This window comes from Eschscholzia californica, unplaced genomic scaffold (assembly GCF_041429995.1).
Source record: "Eschscholzia californica isolate CP2 unplaced genomic scaffold, dmEscCali1.0.p SCAF_2, whole genome shotgun sequence".
NCBI classification, from domain to species: Eukaryota; Viridiplantae; Streptophyta; class Magnoliopsida; order Ranunculales; family Papaveraceae; genus Eschscholzia; species Eschscholzia californica.
Window position 1 is genome coordinate 52,638,739 of NW_028238309.1, and position 22,718 is coordinate 52,661,456.

At 35.5% G+C, this 22,718-nt stretch overlaps 3 protein-coding genes across 4 annotated transcripts; 1 reads left to right on the forward strand and 2 right to left on the reverse strand.

Annotated features, from left to right (window-relative positions):
• Positions 1–1,462: 1,462 nt before the first annotated feature.
• Positions 1,463–2,164, reverse strand: LOC147558929 (zinc finger protein 1-like). Its single transcript, XM_086659126.1, has one exon. It carries the CDS (start codon positions 2,162–2,164, stop codon positions 1,463–1,465), a length of 702 nt encoding a protein of 233 aa, XP_086515252.1.
• Positions 2,165–3,665: 1,501 nt separating this feature from the next.
• Positions 3,666–7,700, reverse strand: LOC147558930 (uncharacterized). Of its 2 annotated transcripts, none has more exons than XM_086660682.1 (6): positions 7,362–7,700; positions 5,346–5,418; positions 5,107–5,200; positions 4,636–4,752; positions 4,484–4,544; positions 3,666–4,340 (listed from the first exon to the last, which is right to left on the reverse strand). In XM_086660682.1, the coding sequence occupies exons 1-6, from the start codon at positions 7,392–7,394 to the stop codon at positions 3,891–3,893; spliced, it is 828 nt and encodes a 275-aa protein (XP_086516808.1). In that variant the 5' UTR covers positions 7,395–7,700; the 3' UTR covers positions 3,666–3,890. The 2 variants fall into 2 exon arrangements, with proteins under 2 accessions (XP_086516808.1, XP_086516809.1); XM_086660683.1 differs by lacking the exon at positions 7,362–7,700 and adding an exon at positions 6,183–7,092 and having other exon boundaries at positions 5,346–6,002.
• Positions 7,701–10,119: 2,419 nt separating this feature from the next.
• MAP65-5 (microtubule-associated protein 65-5) lies at positions 10,120–17,103 on the forward strand. The gene is made up of 11 exons (XM_086660686.1): positions 10,120–12,277; positions 12,503–12,706; positions 12,795–13,031; positions 13,116–13,331; positions 13,768–13,923; positions 13,995–14,154; positions 14,904–15,055; positions 15,330–15,417; positions 15,810–15,883; positions 15,959–16,033; positions 16,501–17,103. Exons 1-11 carry the CDS (start codon positions 12,191–12,193, stop codon positions 16,822–16,824), a joined length of 1,773 nt encoding a protein of 590 aa, XP_086516812.1. The 5' UTR covers positions 10,120–12,190; the 3' UTR covers positions 16,825–17,103.
• The last annotated feature ends 5,615 nt before the right edge of the window (positions 17,104–22,718 follow it).

Below are 22,718 nucleotides of genomic sequence, written 5' to 3' on the forward strand. Positions count from 1 at the left end.
CCCCTTCCCCTCAAAAAGAATCAAATCCAGCAACCAAACCGTTGGATTTTGTATGAACCCCTAGAAAATCCAAAATCTTCCGAGGAAAATTGGTCCCTGAAAGTCATCAGTTATCTGGGAGGACTTGCGCCCAAAAGTAGTAGACAAAAGAGTGTAAAGTTCATTTGGTACTTGAGTTTTACCCCTTTGACTAACTGAAATCGTGAAATGCCCCTCCAGCAATTTTATTAACAATGATAGGAAGTCAGTAAAACTGGTCCGACAAGACTAGCCGACCAATCAAGAGAGAGATAAGGGTCAAATCAGGCGTCCACCTTTAGTCTTTACTTAGATTCTTGTCTAGTATTTCAGTAACTTCTCATTTTGTTAATGAAAATATTTGCTGCTAATTAAATTGAACTAGATTTGAACGGTCAAAATTGACTCGACCACGTCGGTGCACTTGGGGGAACCAAATGTGGTTCAATTATTTTTACTACAAAAATAAATGAAGTAGTGGCAATGTTTTTTACATATTGGAAACAAGAAAAATGTTTGTACATATTTTTTTTAGATGATTGAAGAAGGATAGTGTAAAAGTTTTCAAGGGAGACAATTTTTTGAATGTAGACAAAAAAAAAAGGTCATTCTACAATCTAAAAATTCCAAATTTGATGTACTTAAGCATGTTAATGTTATGTTAGGGTTTAGACCACAGTTTTGACATGTCAATGATCATTTATGCATTTATACCAATGTTTTTAGAAATCGACTACGATCTACGTCAGTTGTTACAAGACATTGACACAACATGAAGATGTGATAAGCACGATAACCGCCAAAGTTAAACGAATGATAAAAGAGGCATAATGTTCGACAAACTTATTACTACATTATTTATATCTTTAATAACCTATAGTCAATATCTATGGATTCCACCTCCTCTGGAAATCGAACCAGGGGACTCCAGAGTTTTAGAGTTTATGTCAATACTATCAATCACTTGGACAACCAAGTATTGACGATCATTATTGGTTTCCGAGGCTTTTGTTGAAACCCAACCGTTACGACCGTGGAGTGAAAAGAGAATCCTAGAGATTATAGTGGTGGGGTTGTTATAAGGAAAAAACATATATTTATGGGATTTGGCATGTCATTAGGGATTTTCCTTCCATATTTCTTATTAGAAACAGTTTTAGATATATTTTCGACTCCTTACAGCTTATAATTTATGTACAAATCACCACTGGAATTCAGAATTCACAAAATTTGGCTTTGGAATGAACTTGTATTCAACTTGCATATTTGTAAAATGAATTGAATTAATAAATAAAATGGTCTAAAATCCTATCACAAGAATAAAGAATTTAAGAAATAAACCCACTAACACAGACAACAAATACGAAGACGGAACACAAAAACAAATACAAACACAATCACAGACGCAAATACGAACAATAAAAGAAACATATGTAAATAAAACCTAAAGTCTTAGCGTTAAATCGAGTTCTTCTTCTTCGTCTTCCTTTTGACTAGTCTCAAGACCAGTATTCTTCGGGTGAGCTACCTCAACTTGGTTTGCAGCCCTTTCACTTGAAAATACTCTAGGTGGAGTAGCTGCTGAGTGGACATTAGCATCATCACCCTTGGACACGTCCGAGCCAGAGTTTTGGAGTCTAACCCTATTGACCCGACTAAATTGATCCGTGAGACCGGGTCGTCTCCACCAATTATTGACGTCGTATTGTGATTCAGTTAGGGCACTAGGCCGTGAATAATGCGGTTTATGAATTGCTGAATGTGGGTTGACACCAAGAGATCGGTTAAAATGAGACCCACTATAATGAACTGAAGATGCCCCAAAACTCGGGTTTGGGTTTAGGAAACTATGGTACCCAAAACCCGACGACTTATCGTAAGTATAACTTCCTCTAGCCATAATTCGTTCACGCTTGTGAGCATTTTGATGACCACCCAAAGCTTGAGAGCTATAGAATTTTCTCATACAAAAATTGCAGTAGTAAACCCTAGGTTCCTTGAGAAATTTGGCAAACGACTCGTCTGATTCAGACGAAACCAGACCGAGTTCCCCAAATAGGTTTGGTTGGATCCTAGATTCCGACCCGGATTCCACATGCTTGTTTGAGAGCTTTAGGTCAAGAAAATGATTAGAGTTGATCTCCATTTTGTTTTCTCCCTGGCTCATGACTTGGGAAGTTTTGGAAGAATTGGATTCTTGAAGTGAGGAAGAAAGGGTTGAAGTTTTTGAGAGAGAAGCTTCCATGAGAGAGAAAGTAAGTTTCTTGAGTTTGTGGTTTCATGAACTCATGAGTTGTGGTATATATAAGTAAGAAGAGAAAATATTTAGCCAATAAATGAGAATTTGAATACTAAATATTCAAGAATGGAAATGAAATCCTTTCATTTTGACCATATATAAACATAGAAATACAGCTCAAGTTCATAGAACAAAATCAATATATATAGTAACAACATTTTTGTTCAAAATAAGTGCATGAGTTGTTTCTAATTAATGTTTAAATATCCTTTTGATATTTTAAGAATAAACTTTAATTTATGGTGATTAATATCTAAATATTGGATTAACATGTATCTTAATCATGATTCGTTTACCCATTTAGACAAACAAAAATTACTAATAAGAGGAAATGCATTTAATGTTATATTGTGTAAGACAAGAAAATATTTATGTCTTTTTGGTGTATAGTTGTAAACACTAATAAACACTCTGAACAGAGATGGATGGATATTTAGATTCAGCTAAATTAGTTAATAATACTTAATTTCCTTCATTAGAGGTTGTGTGAATTGAGATACTCCATTATTAATTAGGGTTAATTCTTAATTAACTTCCAAAGATTATAATATACTTAAGAGATAATAAATGGACATTTGGTAATATTTTTACTTGATACTATGTATAGTGATTTACTTAATTATATTTTAACACCTTTAAACTTTGGCATATAAAACTGATATTTGCTTAAGAGATTAATTGCTTTAATTTATGGTAATTAATATCTAAATATTAAAACATGTTTTAATCATGATCTTTTTACGCATTCGGACAAAAAACTGGCATTGTTCAGCATCAGACACGAAAGTATCTAAGTTTTCGTCGCGTGTTACATGACATTATAATGAACTTTAGGGAAAACTACAAGAATTATTAGTTTTACGCGACACTTTTGTAAAGCGGCTGCGAATTGAGATATTCTATTACTTAGGGCTACGCTTTCAAGTGAAAAACTACTCTGACGTTATTCAGCGTCGGACGTGAAAGTATTTATGTTCTTGTCTCGCATAGTTAGATGATATTATAATAAACTTTAGGGAAGACTACAAGAGTTATTAGTTTTATGGGACGCTTTTGTAGAGCGCCCCAGAATTGAGATCTTATATTACTTAGTTATTTCGGGAGCTTCTCCAGTGCTATAAATAATGTTTAGGTCAAACTTTGAAGTACTGTAACAACCAGCACAATTGTAGCAAGTAATAAGAGAAAAAGCCTTGGGTTGTCTTCAGTTGTGTATGCGACATTGAAGCCATTTAAGAGCCGAAGAATTAGAAGGGCTCTGTTAGTGTCAGACTTATATCGTGACTGAGAGCTGTCGTTGGAGTGAAGAAAATACATTCAGATGAACACAAATACAAGGAACAAAGGATGTTAAACTTTTTTTTTCTTGTTAGCATTGATATAGCAAACTTATAATACAATTCCTAGAGGTACATGTGTTATCCTTCTACGCTTTTTCCTAGGTTTAGGTTATCTGAACTGAGTACCCTAGTATTCTTCTCAACAAGAGAAAAGTAAAGAAAAATGTATAAAAACAAAAGGGTTGCCGCTAACCTGACGTGAGGTGGAGCCACCTACACGGTTTTACCTAAGGCTATCCTTCTTCATCATAGTCTTCGTCTTCATCTATCTTCTGGTTTAGTTGAGCAAGTTGCAGTGGGTCAAGTACCATCTTGTCCACTTCAGAGAGAGACCAACCTGGATATTCCTCGTCCGTCAACTTCGGAGGATCTTTAGGTGTAGAATGTTGTGATGGTGTCAACATTGAATTGTCTCCGTCTGGTAACTCTATATTTAAATCGAAGTTCCGTAATGTCCTGTTAGTACAAACTTCTGTTTTATCTTCTATATCTTTGTTATTTGCCCCATTTTCTAGTCTTCCATGGTCCATTGTTTGCTTCTCTTTTTGAGGAGACATGTCCTGATCATCTTCGCGTTTGTCAACTTGTACACATTCCTTCTCTATTGTTTTGCTGCCTCTTCCACGACCTCTCCCTCTTCCTCTTCCCCTGCCTCTTCCATTGTTGTTGTGACCGATTTCATGCTGCAACAGTGTCATTAAAGATTAACATCCTGACAGATTTCAGGTAAGAAAGAGTTTTTGAAACCCTCAAGAGTAGAGAAGGAAATAACTTCTCATATGAAGTTCGCAGAATAATTGATTAGATGAGTTTATGGTGAAAATACCGTCCTACTTCTCTTTGCTTCATCGTCGCTGTCATGATGGTATTCATCTTCCACAGCTTTTCTGTAGGAACGAACAGTAATGAAAAGATTTGACAATTCAGGTACTTCAACCATCTAAAAAACGGAATAGTAAGAAGAAAAGCAATTCCTACCTTCTCTTAGCAACACCTCTGTCCTCACCAGCAGCATCAGAGCCACCTAATTCAGGAACTTTAGTGACAATTTCTCTCAAGAAATCAAACACGTTGAAGCTTTGCACACATTGTTTTCTGTAATTTCAAGGAAAATTTGCGAAGATGAAGTTCAGTGTACCATTGAAACTTCCAACTATAAGAAAACGGGTACGTCTTAAAGATACGCGATATTCTACGCGGCTTCAAACCCCGAAATGGAGAAACTATTGAAGCAAAAACTGAGACACAGGAATTGCTCAAACAGAAACGATGGAAAGAGAGCTTAGAAAACATTTTAATTATATCTATCTGATTGACCTGAAAATGAACCAGCTTATTGCATTATTGAATAATAACGTGAGGATGAGCAATCGAGTAGATGAGTTACTTTTGATAGTCAGATATTTATTTTCAGCACAAACACAGGAAATGATTAAAAGATTCACTTACAAGTGTAACGAACTCATTGTCTTTGCTCCTCTTTGGAGGGTAATATCATATGTTCTATCACAGAGATCTTGGAGAAACAGTTCCAGTGCTTTAGCTGCAAGAGAATAATCAAAGGGTTAACACTAGAGGGATCCAAGATGGCTTTGTGTTGGTGTGTGCATGCAGCCACTCACCAAAAGCAGAAACCGTAATCAGGGTATCCAAAATTGAAGCAGAAATGCTCTAACAGCTAAACTCACATACTAAAAGCGGCACGGCCATAGCAATCTTCCCGACATCCTCATCCGCTTGCATAATCTTCTTAATCCGTGACTGAAAAAAGCATCTTTGTCAGATAAGAGACCATTGTCAAAAATCACATGCAATAAAATATGACTAACTCTTATCATCGCGGACAAGGAAAAGATGTAGAAGATTAATAATGTGAAATCTTCAGGCATTAAAGAATTAGACCACCACGAAAACTAGTAGATAACAGATAGTTAATCTGTTTATGTTCCTAAGCAAGCATGGAATATTTAACGCTTGATTGTTGAAACAATCCCGCATGTCATCGCTCAGGACCTACACATATAACTGAAGAAAAACTGATATTACCCCATGGAAAGTGTACATTGATGTAACCCATTAATAAATCCACAGTATGTAATATCTTCAGGATTAAAAAGCAAGTTTTTTCTTATCAGTCATTCAGCACACTTCGTAAAGTGCAAAAGTAAGCAACTTCATTTCTTCACTAAAAACCAATATAACCTGGAAACTGCTATGGCCTATGGGTATTGGTATTGCCGTATTGGACTCTATAATATGAGGTGTCAGATACAACACCTAAAAGATCCAACAACAGGGACACGTTCGCAGACATATAAACTTTTCACTTTTGGAACAATCATTGTCTAATTATACACAAATAACATTAACCTAACAATCTGACCCTTACCGCCCAATCTGAGAGTGGACACTTAATGCGTTCCTCATCAATCCTTCGGCATACCATAAAAAAGTGCAAAAAAGCAACTCCATTTCTTAAATAAGAACCAATATAACATGGAAACCGAGTGGTACTGGTATTGGACTCTATAATATGAGGTGTCAGAATACAACAACCTAAAAAATCCAGCAACAGGGACACGTCCACGGACATAAATATTTTCACTTTTGGAACAACAATTGTCAAATTATACACAGATAACATTAACCAAACAATCCGACCCTTATGACCCAATCTGAGAGTGGACAGTTAATGCATTCCACTTATTGAACAAGGTTCTATGGTCGGTCGTTGACTCCTCTGAAGGCGTCCTTAGGTGATCTTGTAGTTCCTAGGGGTCTTACAGGCCTAAGGCGAGTTTGTGCGAGTGGTCTGAAAATATACATACAGAATCTCATATTATACCCATTGCAGTGACAGTGAGTAATGAATATCCAACAAGGACTCAAGTATTCAATACGAGTATTTCTACTCGAAACTACAAAAAAGACATTGTAGTACCCACGGAATATAATATATAGAGTTAGAGATAAAGCATTCAAACTCCGTGTTAAGGCATTAGTTAGAGACTGATTACTTTCTAAAATGTCAACGCATAAACGCCCCAGACGCTGTAAGAAGAATTTCTACTACAAAAGATTCAAATTCGTTTAACAAAAAAAAAAAGGATTCAAATTCTAGTTTCAATTGCTTGAAAGGGTTTCAGACCAGTTACATGCACAAAAAAATTTCAATGAAAGAAACCTTAATATGTATCTGCCTAAAATCCAATTTAGAACCCTAAGTTTAAAATTAAGTTTTTAAAAAAACAGTATCCAAAATCTATACAAGTAAAACAAACAAACAAACTGCATAAGAGCAACGAATCATAAACCTAACAAGTAAAATCAATACAAATACTGAACAACACACATTATTTATAACACATCACAAACAAAATAGAAGATGAGGTAATTGAATCAATCTATTACTCAATTACGACCACAGGAAACCTTATCTATGATATAAGTATACGTATATATATATATATATATATATATATATATATATATATATATATGTTCAGAGAGAGAGAGAGAGAGAGAGAGAGAGAGAGAGAGAGAGAGAGAGAGAGAGAGAGAGAGAGAGAGAGTTACGGTATATATATATATATATATATATATATATATATGTTCAGAGAGAGAGAGAGAGAGAGAGAGAGTTACGGTATATATATATATATATATATATGTTCAGAGAGAGAGAGAGAGAGAGAGAGAGTTACGGCCGGAAAACGAGTATCAAGCTTCTTCCTCATGGCGTCGTCCGGTTCAGGTTCAGGTTCAGGGCATAGAAATGAAAAACGTATCAGAATACAAATCAAGCCTCCCTAGTTTCCCTGTATCTTATAATCAAAATACCTAACCCTAGATCCGAAGAAATTTGCAGAGAAGATCAAAATTTGCTTAGACACAGAGGAGAGAGAGAGAGAGAAGTTGCTTCATCCGCTCTCTCTAGAAAACCGGTAGTTTCGGATTCAACTACAAATGTGGACCAATGAGATAATTGGGTTGTTTGACCGATTTAATTGAGGAAGTTGTTTCAGGATTGACTATCCAAATCCGGCGTGAAGACTGGGAGGGAAAGTTTTATAGGGTTATTTTCATTTTGACCTTAAGACATGACCAACTCTCTGTGTTGGCCCCCAAATTGTCAAAACGGTCCGATAGGCGTTCTAACCAACGAACTTCGTTTAAGAAAACTGAGTTTGATATTTCTTTCCTAGTGTTTGTTTCTTCTTAACTTTTCTCTCTTCTTCTCTCTATGTCCTCCGTTGATCACAAAATATGGTGCGTTGGTTACATGATCTTGGGGTTAAAATTGTATTAGTTCTAACTTTTAGTACAGTTAAAAACAAACAACATATTTTCTTATTAGTGATTTAATACTACCATAATAAAGGATTAATTCTTGATTGGTGTGACACATCGTTTGGTCTCTTAGATTGTCAAAGGTGTTTGTTTAACTCTTGGGTGATGAATCTGATAAAATTACTTTTCTTACCACTATTTATTAATCTATCCTTCTTGATCCATTAACGCAAAAGAGAAAAACACCAAAAAAAGGGGATTTAGATAGTTGTTACTTTAGGGGGCATATGTGTATGTTGAAGAAAGATATAAATCGAGGGAACATGAGATTTTGTCTCTATTTACGCAACATTTCGTTTGATCTTCTTTTCTACTGTAAAGTGCTTGAAGAAGAAGAAGAGTGTTGACTGAAAAATTAGAAAAATAAAAAGGCAAAGCTTGAAGAAAATATAAAGTTAACATTCTCTTAACGAAAATTGTTAGTTAAGGGACCAATACTACAAGTTGGTAATATATGGTGGTCAAACATGAAATCATCATAAAGTAAAGAAAGTGATAAATTTCATTTGGGGTCACATATACACCTTTTTAGACATATATGATTGGGGGACTCCCTGGGCATACTCGCATGTGTGATCCCCTTCACAGTGACAAGGTCATTTTGGTGTTTTCACAGTTTTTGTCGGGCTGAAAAAACTAAAATGGCCTTGTCTTGTGAGGGGGAGTACACTTGGGAATATGCCTTGTGGAGTCCCCCATTCATTTTGCTTATTTTATTCACTCATTTGGACACTCCAGTATGTGACCTTTGATTTGGCCCATAATTATAGTAAGTTAACAGTAACACTTTTCTTTTCCTGTCTCCTCCATTCATCTTTCTCAAATTCTCACACAATCCAGTCTCTTGGTGCTCCAATTTAGGAGTCCAGGGACTGGGGCGCTCCCAACCCCAAATGTGACCGTTGGAGGGTCGGTCAAAATTGGGTGGATCACCTAAAAACGGGATCCACCCAATCTTTTATGTATTTTTTTTAATTCTTAATTATTTTTTTTAAAAGATGTAATTGTTTTAAATCTTTTCTTTTTCAATTCTTTCTCTAATTTTTTTAATCTTTTTAAAATTCTCTACCTTTCTATAATAATATCAAATTTTATATTTGAAATTAATAATTTATAGTTGAAAATTGAAATCAAAAGCCCGCACACGTACATTACACACATACATAATTTGGATTTAGGAGTCCCTGTTGGGAGCCCGACATTGGAGTTGGAAAAATTCAGGGGCTCCCAAAATTGGGTGCCCAAGCCCCTACTTTGGAGTTGCCCTAAGAACTTTCGTCAATGTAGATTTCTAGAAAGAAAAGACACGTGCATTACACAATAATGAAAAAGGCTCCCCTTTGTTAACAGAGAATGGGTTCCCAAGATAAAGGAAGATCCCCTTCCACGGGGAACTCTTATAAGAAGTGGTTCCTTTATTGGAGTGTTTTGTTGTTCTTTGTAATGATAACTACCACAGTAATAAAGTTTAAAATATTGAAATTGATAATAATAGTAATAATAATAATAGTAATAATAATAATAATAATAATAATAATAATAATAATAATAATAATAATAATAATAATAATAATATAACATACTGTTAAATTTAATAGATGAAAAAATTAATATTTCGTAGGGTTAGTTTTGTTTTAGTCTCTAATTTGTGACCAACTCGTCGTCTTGGGCCCGTAAGTGTTTTGCAGTTCGATCTGGCCTCTGAGGGTACTTTCGGTCAGTTATTATGTCAGAGACTTCTGACTTGTATATTCTTCTTCCGAAGCTACCCCTCTGACCTAATCACCCATAGACCAATACCAACTTTCGAGCTGTCAAATCTCAAGCCAATAATATGACCCATACCCCCTTTATTCGTAAGCCAGTTTGTTCAAATGATTACAGTTCTCCTTATTTTTATTTTATTTACTTATTCTTTTCTCCGTTTGTGCAAGTGACACCACTTCTTCTTCTTCTTCTTCTATTCAGTTTTCTTCTCTTAGTTCATTCAACCGACGCCACGTCTCTAATATATGGCTTTTTGTGTTTTTCGTATAGGGTTCTCTAGCTTTGTTGAGGGTTTGTTGTGAGATTGAAATGAAGAAGATTGACAATATTATTGTTCATTTCAATGAGAGTGGAGGGATAATGTAGTGATGATTGATGTGAGTCATTCAGATTACAATGAAGGAGGGATATTCCTCATCCAAACATTCAAGTTTCTCTTTCAAACAAATTTACGTTGCTTCAGCTGATGGATATAATCAGTGTGAAAGTGGGGCTAAAAGGGGGTATTATTATTAATCTTTAATCCATTCTAAATAATGAGAATCATGTTGGTGTATTCGAGGTAGAACTAATTCCGGTTATAGACGATACAGGGTTGAATATAGTATTTGAGGTCAGAACCCCACAAGATAATCCACAAATATGTCCTATTCACCTATAGATCGATTGACATGCATGTCCTCCACCTGCAGAGCATATAGGATAAGCTCTAAGACTATGATGAGCAAAATCGACAATGGTCTGTTAAGGGAGGGACAAACCCTAAATAGGTTGTTGTAAAGAGATGGAAAATAAGGGTAAATGATGAAGTAATCGATCGTCTTTACATGACTGATAAGAATGCAAAAGGTGAAATTGAAATGGATCAAGGAAGAATTGAAATAGATATGGGGATCCACTTGATTTTCAGATGGATTCCAAAATTGCAACGGGAGCAGCTAGGCAAAAGGAAATGGGTGAGTTGTCAGTTCCAGGCTCTATGTCAAACTAGGGATCAAAATACGAATGGTTTTGATAGGGTTATATTTGGTTGGGAGACATTCATGGTGTCTGATGGTGAAAAATAGAGGGAGCCTTTGAGACAAATGATGGTAGTAAGAGATGTTTTATTGAATTCATTACAATCAGAAGTAACTGAATGTAATCCAACATGGATTACAAGTACACAAGAGAATGAAAAATAGGACTTAGAGGGTGATATGACTCCTGAGTAAAGATATCATTTAAACTGGGAGAAAGATCGGATGGGGGAGAAGACGTATGCTTTAGTGAGGGTGAAGATATTAATCATTAGAATCCAAGATTTGAAGAAGTTGGATTATTTTAGGCAGAAGAAGACTTGTATAACACTGATGAGGAAAGCGGGCTAAAAAGGAAATGGAGCTGAACAGAAAAGGACTTGGTTCCTAGATAGACGTGGGCAACAATTGAGCGAGCTTGATTGGAAATTAGAGATAATACAATTGACAATCAATTTGCATGTACCAAGTCAGAATTGAGATTCAAATGCAAAGGAGTGGGATGTGACTGGTATGTGCATGTTCTTCTTTTTAGTGATAAACATACATACAAGCTCACCAGAAGTCAGTTGGAGCATACGTTTTATGTGAAATCAAGACGATATAAATCCAATGGTAAGTAAAACTTCCATAGTTCACAAACTGATGGATGCGTTTGCTGATCAAAACCAAATGTCAGTTGGAGCATACATTTTATGTGAAATCAAGACGATATAAATCTAATGGTAAGTAAAACTTCCATAGTTCACAAACTGATGGATGCGTTTGCTGATCAAAACCAAATCCTACACATGAGAACATATAGTCTTGGGTAAAATTGAACCGACGGATCGAAGGTCATCTTCTACAATCATACTTAGTGAAAACATCTCACTGTCTTGAGCGTTACAGTGTTTTCTGTGTTATTTGTACACTTGGTCACCTGAATTCAATCAGAATCTAACGAAGAGTTCATTATTCGATGAGAGATCTCAACCATCGGAAATATAACCGAAGAAACTACGTTTCGACATCCTCCGGAACAAAGAACATCATTGCGAAAACGAAAGCGCCCCCCCTTACAGTAACAGACGGATGGGATTCGAGGGAATATACAATGGATACATACAACCAATTAGCACACACAGCACTGACTGGCGATATATTCGAAGCACGAAATCAGCTTTGAAAGACGCGCCAAAACCCCAATTTTTTAATTATTTTACATACTGTAGTTGACATCATTTCTATATTCACTCCCCGGAATCCTCTCTCTCTCTCTCTAAAATCCCCTTCACGCTCTCTCTCTATTTCTTTCTTTAACAAAGATTACTTACTTCAATTATCACTACAACCATTGAACTCTCTGAAAACCCTCGTTTTCATTTCTAGGGTTTCGTGTTTCTATTCTTTAAAGAATGTCTGTTAACTACCGGACCTCGAAGATCTTCTCCTCACCTGTTGCAGAGACCACCACTTGCGGCTCCCTTCTTCAAGAACTTCAGGTTTACGATAATGACTTCTCTCACTCTGATTCAGTTTTCTTTATTTCCAACTATTATCAAATAAACTTAACTATTACTGAAATTTCAATTCTTTAACGAAGATTTGAGTAGTAATTCCTTTGATGTTTTTCATATTTATATAGTTCTGTGGTTCTTTTGTTCTTTCATGGATATGATTAAAACGATGATGATCACAAATGAACGAACTTTAATCTATACTTTCAGAAAATATGGGATGAAATTGGGGAGAATGATAATGAAAGGGATAAAATGCTTTTACAACTTGAACAAGAATGTTTGGAAGTTTACAGAAGAAAAGTAGAACAAACTAGCAAATATAAGGCCGATTTACGTCGGTCTTTGGCTGAATCAGAATCTGAGGTTGATAATCTTGTTTCAGCTCTTGGATTACAGGCCTCCTTCCCCAGAGTGAGTCTCTCCCTCTCTCTCTCTCTCTTAGACCTAGGTTATTTGTTGTAATATAGTTCTTATTCGTTTTCCTTTCATGTTGGATAAGATAAAGGGCACTCTGAAGGAGCAAATTTCTGCAATAACGCCTCGGTTGGAGGATTTGAGGAGAAAGAAAGATGAAAGACTCAAAGAGTTTTTGTCTGTCCAGTCACAAATTTTTCAGTTAATTTCAGAATTTAAGGGAAATCTCAATCCGGGCGACCCTGAAGTAGACGAACGTGACTTGACAGCAGGGAAATTGGGACAATTGAAGTCTCACCTCCAAGATCTACAAAAAGAAAAGGTTTTTTTTTTATGTTTGTTGGAGAATGCTAGAATTTTGTTAAAATGGATTTCTTTTTTACTTACACTGGTATCCTGTTTGTAGAGTGTTCGGTTGCAAAGGGTTCATGACCATATCAATACTATTCACGAACTATCTGCTGTGATGTTAGTTGATTTCTTTAAAACGGTTAATGAGGTTCATCCAAGCTTGGGTGATTCTGTAAATGGCCAGTCGAAGAGCATTAGCGATGATACACTTGCTCAATTAGCAGGAGTGGTTGATAAACTAAGGCAGGAGAAACAGCAAAGGCTTCAAAAGGTATACAAAACTTTTGTTCTATTTCTACTCTTCAGTTCATTACATTTTCAACTCGTTGATCGGGCATGTGAAGTTCAACTTTGTTTTGTAATGATAAATATCCCATCTGATTCCATATGTATTCAATTTCTTATTCTTATTGTTTATTATTAAATGAATTAAAAGATGCTGTTAAATCGACAAATCAAATAGTGTTCATTACTCCTAATCTCATACACACGTTGCAGGCATATATAAAAGCAAGCATCTCTCTCTCTTATATATATATATACTCTGTGTGCAGTGAGATAGATCAGTTACTACATAATAGATATTGCAGTTTAGTTGTACTGAGTGTTGAGACATTGGGTAGTGCTTGACACTCTTTTAGATGATTGCTTAAGTTTTCCAAATAGATATATTTGATTAGGACTTATTTCATTTGTTTCTACTGTAGCTTCAAGATCTGGGGAGCACACTCGTGGAATTGTGGAATCTTATGGATACGCCACTGGACGAGCAGGCTAAATTTCATACTGTTACCTGCTTGATCTCTATGTCTGTTGATGAAGTCTCAAGGCAAGGATGCCTTGCTCTGGATGTCATTGAGCAGGTATACCTTCTATCTTGCTCTTACTAAGTTGTTTATGATCTTAATAATTCCCCATTTCTTTTTGTTGCTAGACGAAGCTTGAAGTAGCGAGGTTGAATGTTGTGAAAGCGAGCAAGGTGAAAGAGCTGGTGTTGAAGAAGCAGTATGAGATTGAGGAAATATACAAGGGGAGTCATATGAATGTTGACACAGATGCAGAGCGGAAGATTCTCATCAATCTTATAGATTCTGGTTTGTCTAAACTACTATTTCAGCTGATCCTTTTAAATTTTTTGGAGTCCTAAGAAAGTCCATATTTTTACAAGAGTGTGAGTTTGCTATCACAGTGCTTGAAGTATATAGAATCTATGTGGAGAATTAATTTTTGCATCTTGTGAAGTAGCAAGACTGAAAAATCATGTTACTACTTTTTCCCGTCGTGTTAAGTGATTTGTTTGTCAATTCGTGAATGATAGTATATATCCAATTTAAAGTCATGTGCTTATTTCCGTTGTCATTAATCTTATTTAGAACTGTTCATTTGGCGGGCTATTTACAGACATCATTAACAAACAACTTGTTGATATATACCTAACTTCCCAGCTGCAACCCTATTTCAAGGTAACCCAGACTCTCATAAAAGGGTTGAAGCATGCTCTTCGAGGCTAGTCTGGATGCTATTTATCACTTCACGCTCTGATGTTAATGTTTCAATAATTTAATGCCGCCTTAATGAATCGTTGCCATTCCTTTTTCTTTTTTAATGTGTAATTGTACTGTACATTTCTTGCTCATTTTTCTTCATGAAGCTATTGAAAGCTAACCGAAAGAAATAATGGAATAAGAAGTTTTAAGGCGTGTGATTTAATATGCTTTACACTTTTAACATCAAATGTGGCTTAAATCTTGGTGTTCCCTCGAGTCCGAAAATAGTTTCTTAATACATTGGGCTAATCAAAGTTCACAATTTGTGATGAATGCTTCTTTGTGAATGTTTACAGGGGATGTTGATCTATCTGATCTGCTTTCTGGCATGGATGATCAGATTACGAAAGCAAAAGAGCAAGCACTTGGCAGGAAGGACATTTTGGAGAAATTTGACAAATGGAAATTTGCAGTTGAGGAGGAAGCCTGGCTTGATGACTACGAAAGGGTAATGCAAATCAATGATGCAAACAGAGTTTAGTAAGCAGCGTGGAAATTGTATTAGCACGTAATGCTTAGGGTATTATATATGCAGCAACCAGATTAAACTCTATAGGAGTCTTCGCTCATAAGTTATGTAGGTCAACTCAATAGACGGCAGGAAGAAAAAACTGTATAATTGGGTCATTTCTATGTTGTTCTTTGTCTAATTGGCCAGGCTTTGTTAGCTTGTTCGTTTGTAATGAAATCATGTAACTTGTAACACAGCTTTCTTCTTACAGGATCAAAATCGTTATAATGCTGGGAGAGGAGCTCATAAAAATCTGAAACGCGCAGAGAAAGCACGGATACTGGTCAGCAAGATGCCATGTGAGCCCATCGTCATCATCTTTTAGTTTAAGTGGTTGATATGACCAACTTACTTTTTGTTGTTTAGGATTTTTGGTTGCTCAATCCTTAAAAAATGATCCAGTAGCTGAGGCCATTTAGTTGGATACTTTGACTCCCTGCTTTTATTGTTTGGAATTGGCAACATATGTTTCATCTCTATACTCCACAACTGCTGCTCTGCCTGATTGGAAATTTTGAAGTGCATGCCATGAACCCATTAAACAGTAGTACCTTCAGAGCATAGTTTATAAAATTGATTTAACTTCAATATTCTCATGAGGTGGTAAGGGTTTAATTTAATGGTGTATAGGCAATATACCCATTTTTCCCCTTGTTAATGATTGAAGAAAATACCTTGTTTTTCTCTGTAGCTCTCGTCGACAACCTGACATCCAAAGTAAATGCCTGGGAAGAGGAAAAAGAAGGCCAGTTCATGTATGACAAGGTGGGAATTTGTATTTCATATTTCTCTTTACTTTCTTAAGCATACTTGTATTCTTGAGCAATAAATTTACTTCAGGTTCCCATATTGGAGACTTTGCGGGAATATAATGTGGCTCGTCAGGAGCGAGAAGAAGAAAAGCGTAAATCTAAAGTAAGTTTGCCTTTTCGCTACCTTTATTCTTTATTTCATTCAAGTTATTTATGAATCCAAGGTGGTTCACTGGTTAAATCATGGTTATATGCCTAAAATGTCCAACATATGCTGATGTTATCTTGTAAGGAAGAATGCAGACACTTTAAATGTTAAGTTCTTCTGTATAGGACGACTTTCATATTATGTAGACTCTGTATTGCTCCATGCTCCCTTGATTTGCTCCTAATCAATAAATCAATACTGACCATGTTTGGCCGAAACTCTTGACCGCAAACTAATTGGTATAGAACTCAACTGTGGTGTGCATGATGAGGTCAAAATTGGGTTCTTCTCGAGATATTTTTTTTTTCTACAATGTGGAGATTTGGTTTCTTAAGGAAATGAATAATTCATTTAGTAGTGTGTCAGCTTCTGTTATCACTTTTTTGGGTTCGTTATTTGTTTTGGGGATTTGCTTTTTATAGGAGAAGAAACGGTTGCAAGAGCAGCATGTGGTAGAACAAGAGACACTCTATGGGTCAAGGCCGAGTCCAATTAGGGGTCCAACGTCGAAGAAGAAGCCATTGGGACAGAACAATTCAAACATTGGAACTCCATCAGGAAGGAATGTGACAACTCCTTTATCACGGCATGGTTTCTCATCGGCTAAAGAACGGAGACCGAGTTCCAGAGCTGCTGTTGTAATACCTGTAAACTATGTTGCTCTCGCGAAGGATGAACCACCTGTTCCTGCCAGTAGTTCAGCTACTGCATCTCCATCACCAAATGATCTTTCTTCTGCTCGCTAATCACCTGTACTTTCTCTCTCTTAAGTCCTTAGATTTTTTTACTTTAAGAAATGCGACCCGAGGTTGTTATAGAAACGTCTGAAACTCTTTTGCCTAATAGTTAGCTGTTAGATAAACTAGATCTGTCTCTTTTTGTGTTGTTAGAACTTTTGAAGAATCCCCATCAACTTCAAGTTAAGTTTGTTTAGAATGTCGTCTCTATACTTGTTCATTCAGAACCAACATGACTAGACATGTATACCTGTATAAAGCATATCATAAAAGTCGTCATTTTAGACATGTTTCCGTTCATCATAGACAGAAATATTGTTAACTGTTTCTTTGTCTCCCTGTTATTTATTTTTATTTCTGTAGGGTAAGAATTACATCTTGATAATGTTTTCTGAGTGGGCAGTTCATCATTTGGGTATAGGAAGAACCCTGGGCACCTTTGGGTCTGAAGTTAAGGCCTCGTAATTTGTGAATTTGGACTGAGTCTGGGTCCGTCTTGGTGAACGGGGTGGGGTGTCCATCTCACTTGGGTACCCATATTGGGCCAAGTCAAAGCCCTCTGAGTTCCTATAGCTAAACCGGAGGTGCTAAAGAAGTTCAGGGTTTACTTTTCTGTTCTTTTGTTGTTGAAGGAAGCTCAGTCAACTTGATCTCTGTTATGTACTCTAAATAGACACACATGAACCTACTAGGTACCACAGCGAAGATACCTAGGAGCTAAGTAGCCCCTTTCAACATTTAGAAGGAACGTTTTTCGGGAATTTTCACTCCTGACCTCTTGGTCCGTCATCTTGGAGTCTTCCGCCTAACTCCTTAACCACTTGGTTGAGCGAACGTTTCTTTCCTAACAATTTTTCTTATTTATATAAGGGAAGTTTTATAGGCAACATCAGTACTTGTTAGAAACAATGTGGTTTTCACCAAAAACTTAGTCAAAACAATTAGACCAAGTATGGTTGGAGTCAATTATTTTCACATTAATCTTAGACCAAGTATGGTTGGAGTCAATTATTTTCACCTTAATCTTTTAGTAGGCATGTAAACGGTAGCTTATCAGATTGGATATAGGCATATCCGATAAGCTATCCGAATCTGATAATCATCCGACGGATATTAGAAATTAATATCCGAATCCGATAATATTAACGAATATCGGGTAATCCGAAACTCTAACAAAATTTCAAATTTTTTTCTTTAAATTTTTAACCATTAGGTCTAAATAATAAATCTCAACCATACATTTTATATATTATTATGAATAAATTTAAATTTTTATTAATTTTTTATATTTCTTATCTGATACGGTTATTTATCGGATCGAATATAAGTGTATCCGTATCCGATATCCGATAAGGAATATCCAAATCTGAATCCAAAATTTCGGATATTTTTTAAAAATTCGAATACGGATGTTGATCGGATGTCGAATATTCGGATATCCATTGACAGGCTTATCTTTTAGGATGTTTATCACCCGCAATTTTTTTATACCTCATTTTTCTTGGTGTTTATCACCCACTTTTTTTTCTCTCCATCTCGCCACCTCATCATTCTTCTCTAGCAAAGAAGAAGAAGAGTAGGAGCAAAATTTAAGGGATTATGTCCTTCCACATTTTGAAGCAAGATTTAATAGCCAAAAGTGTGTCCACCATCGTCAGGTGTAGTAGTTGGACACCTACTCTGCATCTCATTGACGCGGCCACCTACCGACGTGGCCACCTACCAGCAATTCCCATGGAAGTTAAAACCTATGATTTATTGAACTTAGTTATAAATAAGGTAGATTTATAAATGAATGGGCTCTTAGGCCATACATGATGACCTAAAAAGACTTTTTATGACCCTTAATGCCAAGATATCTTTGGGATGATAGTTATGAGCTTATTCAATTCATGAATATTTACCCCATGTGATGATGTAATGACCCTTGAGTCTATTTAAAGAAAAAAGTGCATCCGGCCATAGATTGGACAGTAACATCTAAACCGACACTCTTCCCAAGAGATGTGTGCTTAAAACCAACATATTGAGTTCCTGAATCATGTGTTTATTCAATTCCCAGGAATTGGATCCAAATGAACTCCAAAACGCAGTCCGTTTTCATAGTGCATTCATTAAAAATTGTACATTCTAGTGTGTGTAGAATATCGACTCTATGACGAAAGCTATGAGCATTCTAATGTGTCCAGAATAGCACCTCTATGGGGAATGCCAGAAAGATTTTAGTTCGTCCAGAATATCAAGTTAGGAGCATTCTAGTTTAACGATGACCTAACGAAGTAAGGAGCAACTTATTCTGTCTAAAAAAAGACAGTCAGAAGACATAAGCATTCTAGTTCATCTAGAACTCAAGTCAGAAGTCAAGAGCATCAAAATCGAAGAAGTCAAAGAATTCATTTTGCTTAGGAAGATTCCTGGACTATAGATGTGTGAAGCCGCATCACAACCCTATAAACGTGTCGGATCCTGGGAGGACATACACTCGACTGTTGGTACTGTTATAGAGGTGTAAAATGTCTTAAGAAATTAGAATTTATTCTCACCTTGACTAAACTATCTTTCATTTTATCTTGGATTCTCCCTTAATTTCTAACGAGGGGTGTAATGTTAGTAAGTACTAACTTATCATTTATCTATCTATCAAGTCAGAGAAGGGTTTTCAGAAACAGACTCTCTTTTAAGAAAGTAAAACAGAGAGAGTATAACCAAGAAAACACAAAAACATTTTTGTCTAGATTGTATCGCTTTCAAGAGTGTCCGCCAAACAGCCCAAACTTAAAAACTTGGTTGCCCGAGTGGTTAAATTGGTTACTCCAAAGGTCTCTGGAGGTCCCGGTTCGATCCCCACAGAAGGTGGAATTTCTGGATTATTGAACTTGAGGTTATTAAGGCATAAATAATGTAGATGGGCTCTAGGCCAGTAGTTTAGATGGGTTTTAGACCAGTTCTTGTTTGATTGGGCAGCTACCGTGCTTATCACATCCTTGATATATCAACGCCTTGTAATGACTATTGTACATCGAAGTCAAATTACCAAAAATAAATAGTGTCCCCCAAAGATCTTAACCACAACCAACCTATTGGTGGTTCTTACCACATATTACATGAAACCACCTTATCCTAAGACTTCCATAGCTATGAATTTTGGTTTAAGAGTTAAATAACCTTTGAAGGCAACCTTCCTGCGAGTCTTGATATTTTAATAGAATTAGATGTTTTAAGGTGACGTAATTGTTGATGAGGGTTGTATAAATCTATTAGCAAATCATCGATCAACCAACTAAAGTTTTAGTATGATCCTTCAAACTCAAATCAACTCTACAAACCATAAAATATATCTTTTCCCCCAACTTCATTAAATTAAGTTATGTCTGGCCATTCGAGAATAAAATATCATTACCAAAAATCACATTATAATGGTGTTTAAACGAGAATACATCAAGAATCCAACTCCAAGAGGTATAAAATTTTCTTAAGAGGGGAATCCAAACCTAGGGAGGAGTAAGTTTGTAATCATCTATCTTTTGAAAACTTTAATTAAATAGTCTACAAACAAACTAATCTATACAATCATTTATGACACGACCAAAACAAACTTTGTAAATGGAAGTGTTATAATTACGAGGAAGTACATTAACAACTTGATATTCTTGATAATCGCGGTCTTGTTTCGTGCACCAAACATGACGTTAGGGTTTACTTTCTTATGTTTTTTAATCAATCATAGAGATGGAATAGAAGTGGTTTAGAACACAACAAGAGAAGAACAATAAGAGGGGGTTGGTTTAAGTGTTTGCTTGGTCACACACCAATAATATTGATGTATCATTGCCTGGTTCCTTCTAATTCCACCCCACCTTTTAGTTTTCTTCACTTTATTGGGTTCTTATAAAGTTATAGATTCATTCTTGTAATTGCTGATCCTACACACTTAGCATTCAAGTTCTAAGGGACACACACTTTCTGCCCTTTCCTTGTTACCAACTCCCCACCTCCAACTCACATGATGTTATGTTTTTGAATTTGATCTCTATGTGTTTCTTATTTCTTTTTGTTAATATCTTGATTTTTCTAAAAAGGAAAAACATCTCTAAAAATATGGTCATTATAAATATTTAAAAGTAAACTGGCAATTTCACGTCAGCTGGGCACCCTTTTGGGCACCGAGCTCTAGCATCTCCCTATCTCAGAACCATACTCTACTCTTTCTTATCCAATATACGTAAGACAATAAGGAGGATGAGATATTCATTTACACCGAAATCTTTTTCTTATTAAATAATACTATATTTTTGAAAATGGTATCCAATATATTACAAGAAGAATCTTTTTTTTTGAAGTACTAGTTAACAACTCACAACACCAAAACATGAATGTGCTTATTGCATATTTTTATACAAATAATTTAATAAAGCTAGATATTGATACTCACTTTCTTAAGTGTCTCCACTTAATAGGACAAAAAGGAGCTACCAAACAGCACCTTTCAATATCCAAACAAAAAAGAAGAAAAGTTATAGAAATTTGTGGAGAATCGTTGTTGTTTAATCATGTCTTGTTTGTTTGTGCTTTGATGATTTCATGCACAAGAATAACTTCCTCTTTTTTCAAGTGGATGGTTAATATTTCCTCATTCTAAAAAATAATATACCACTATCTCCATTTGTTTTCATACTAGGGATACTCATATGAATGTCATGATATTATCCATTTCATGAATATGACATGAACTATTATGTTTATGAATGTTATTGCTTCCCACATCCAACTCTTGTAAATCTAAGATTTGATCTTTTTTTTCAATTGAAATAAGTGAAGGGTATCTAATATTGCGCCTTATAATAGGTAATGGGTTCGAAATTTCGTGATGGTCTGATGAGTAATCACCATTATTAATCTGTCGTATATTTTCATAATTTAGTAGTAGTGGGACTAATTAGTGAAGACTTGGTCGAGTTAGAATAGACTAGGTATACTGGTGTAGGCGGTTACACTCCGACCCAGTGAGGAAAGGGGCTATATATGTGTGTCCGGAAGCGAATATATCTCATATCATAGACTAGGGATTCAACCATTTCAACAAAAAAAAAAAAAAAATAGACTAGGGATTCAACCGAATTCTAGGAAAAAAATGTCAGTTACGAAAGGCCATATAATATCTAAAAAACAACGTACTAATGAAATGATCTCTCTTATTTTATTTTATTTTACGAAGACATTGTTGTGATTCCACTTGTATAACCTATTGAAAATCACTTGGATGTCTTTTTCATTTTCTTTTCTCAGTTACCATATATGTGAAATGGGGTCTATCTCTTATACATATGGATAAGATCATGAAAACCCAAAATAGTTTTTTTTTTTTTTTATCTTGCTAATGAAGAATAATAAACAAAAGAGATTGTGAAAATAGTTTCATTTCAAGATCCTTTTGAAGAGGATGTAATTACATCAACTTGGTAACCCTAGCTTTTTGAGTTAGTGTGTGGTGCATATCTAATAAGCATTTAAAGATACAAATCAGCTGACTCAAAGTTGATTCCATACTAATACTATGAGCCTACATATAGAATAAAGGACTAGTTAACTTTATGTAGTTCAGACGTACCTTGGCTTCTTATAAATATTTTAAGTTCTTGAAAATGTATATTCGCTTTCGTGTTTTAGTCCGTCCTTACATGAAAAAGTTTTGTAACTGTTTGATCTATTTCAATTTGGACATATGATACGATTAGATTTTTCACACAACATCTAGAAGATTTTATTCTTGCCATTGACAATTCTAGTTAAAAATTTAAATTTTAAAACTTTACTAATCTGACTCAAATATTATCCGATTCTATGAGATAGGATTCTGAACAAAATGTTTTTATCAACAGAGAAGCTCATAAACTAATTCAAGG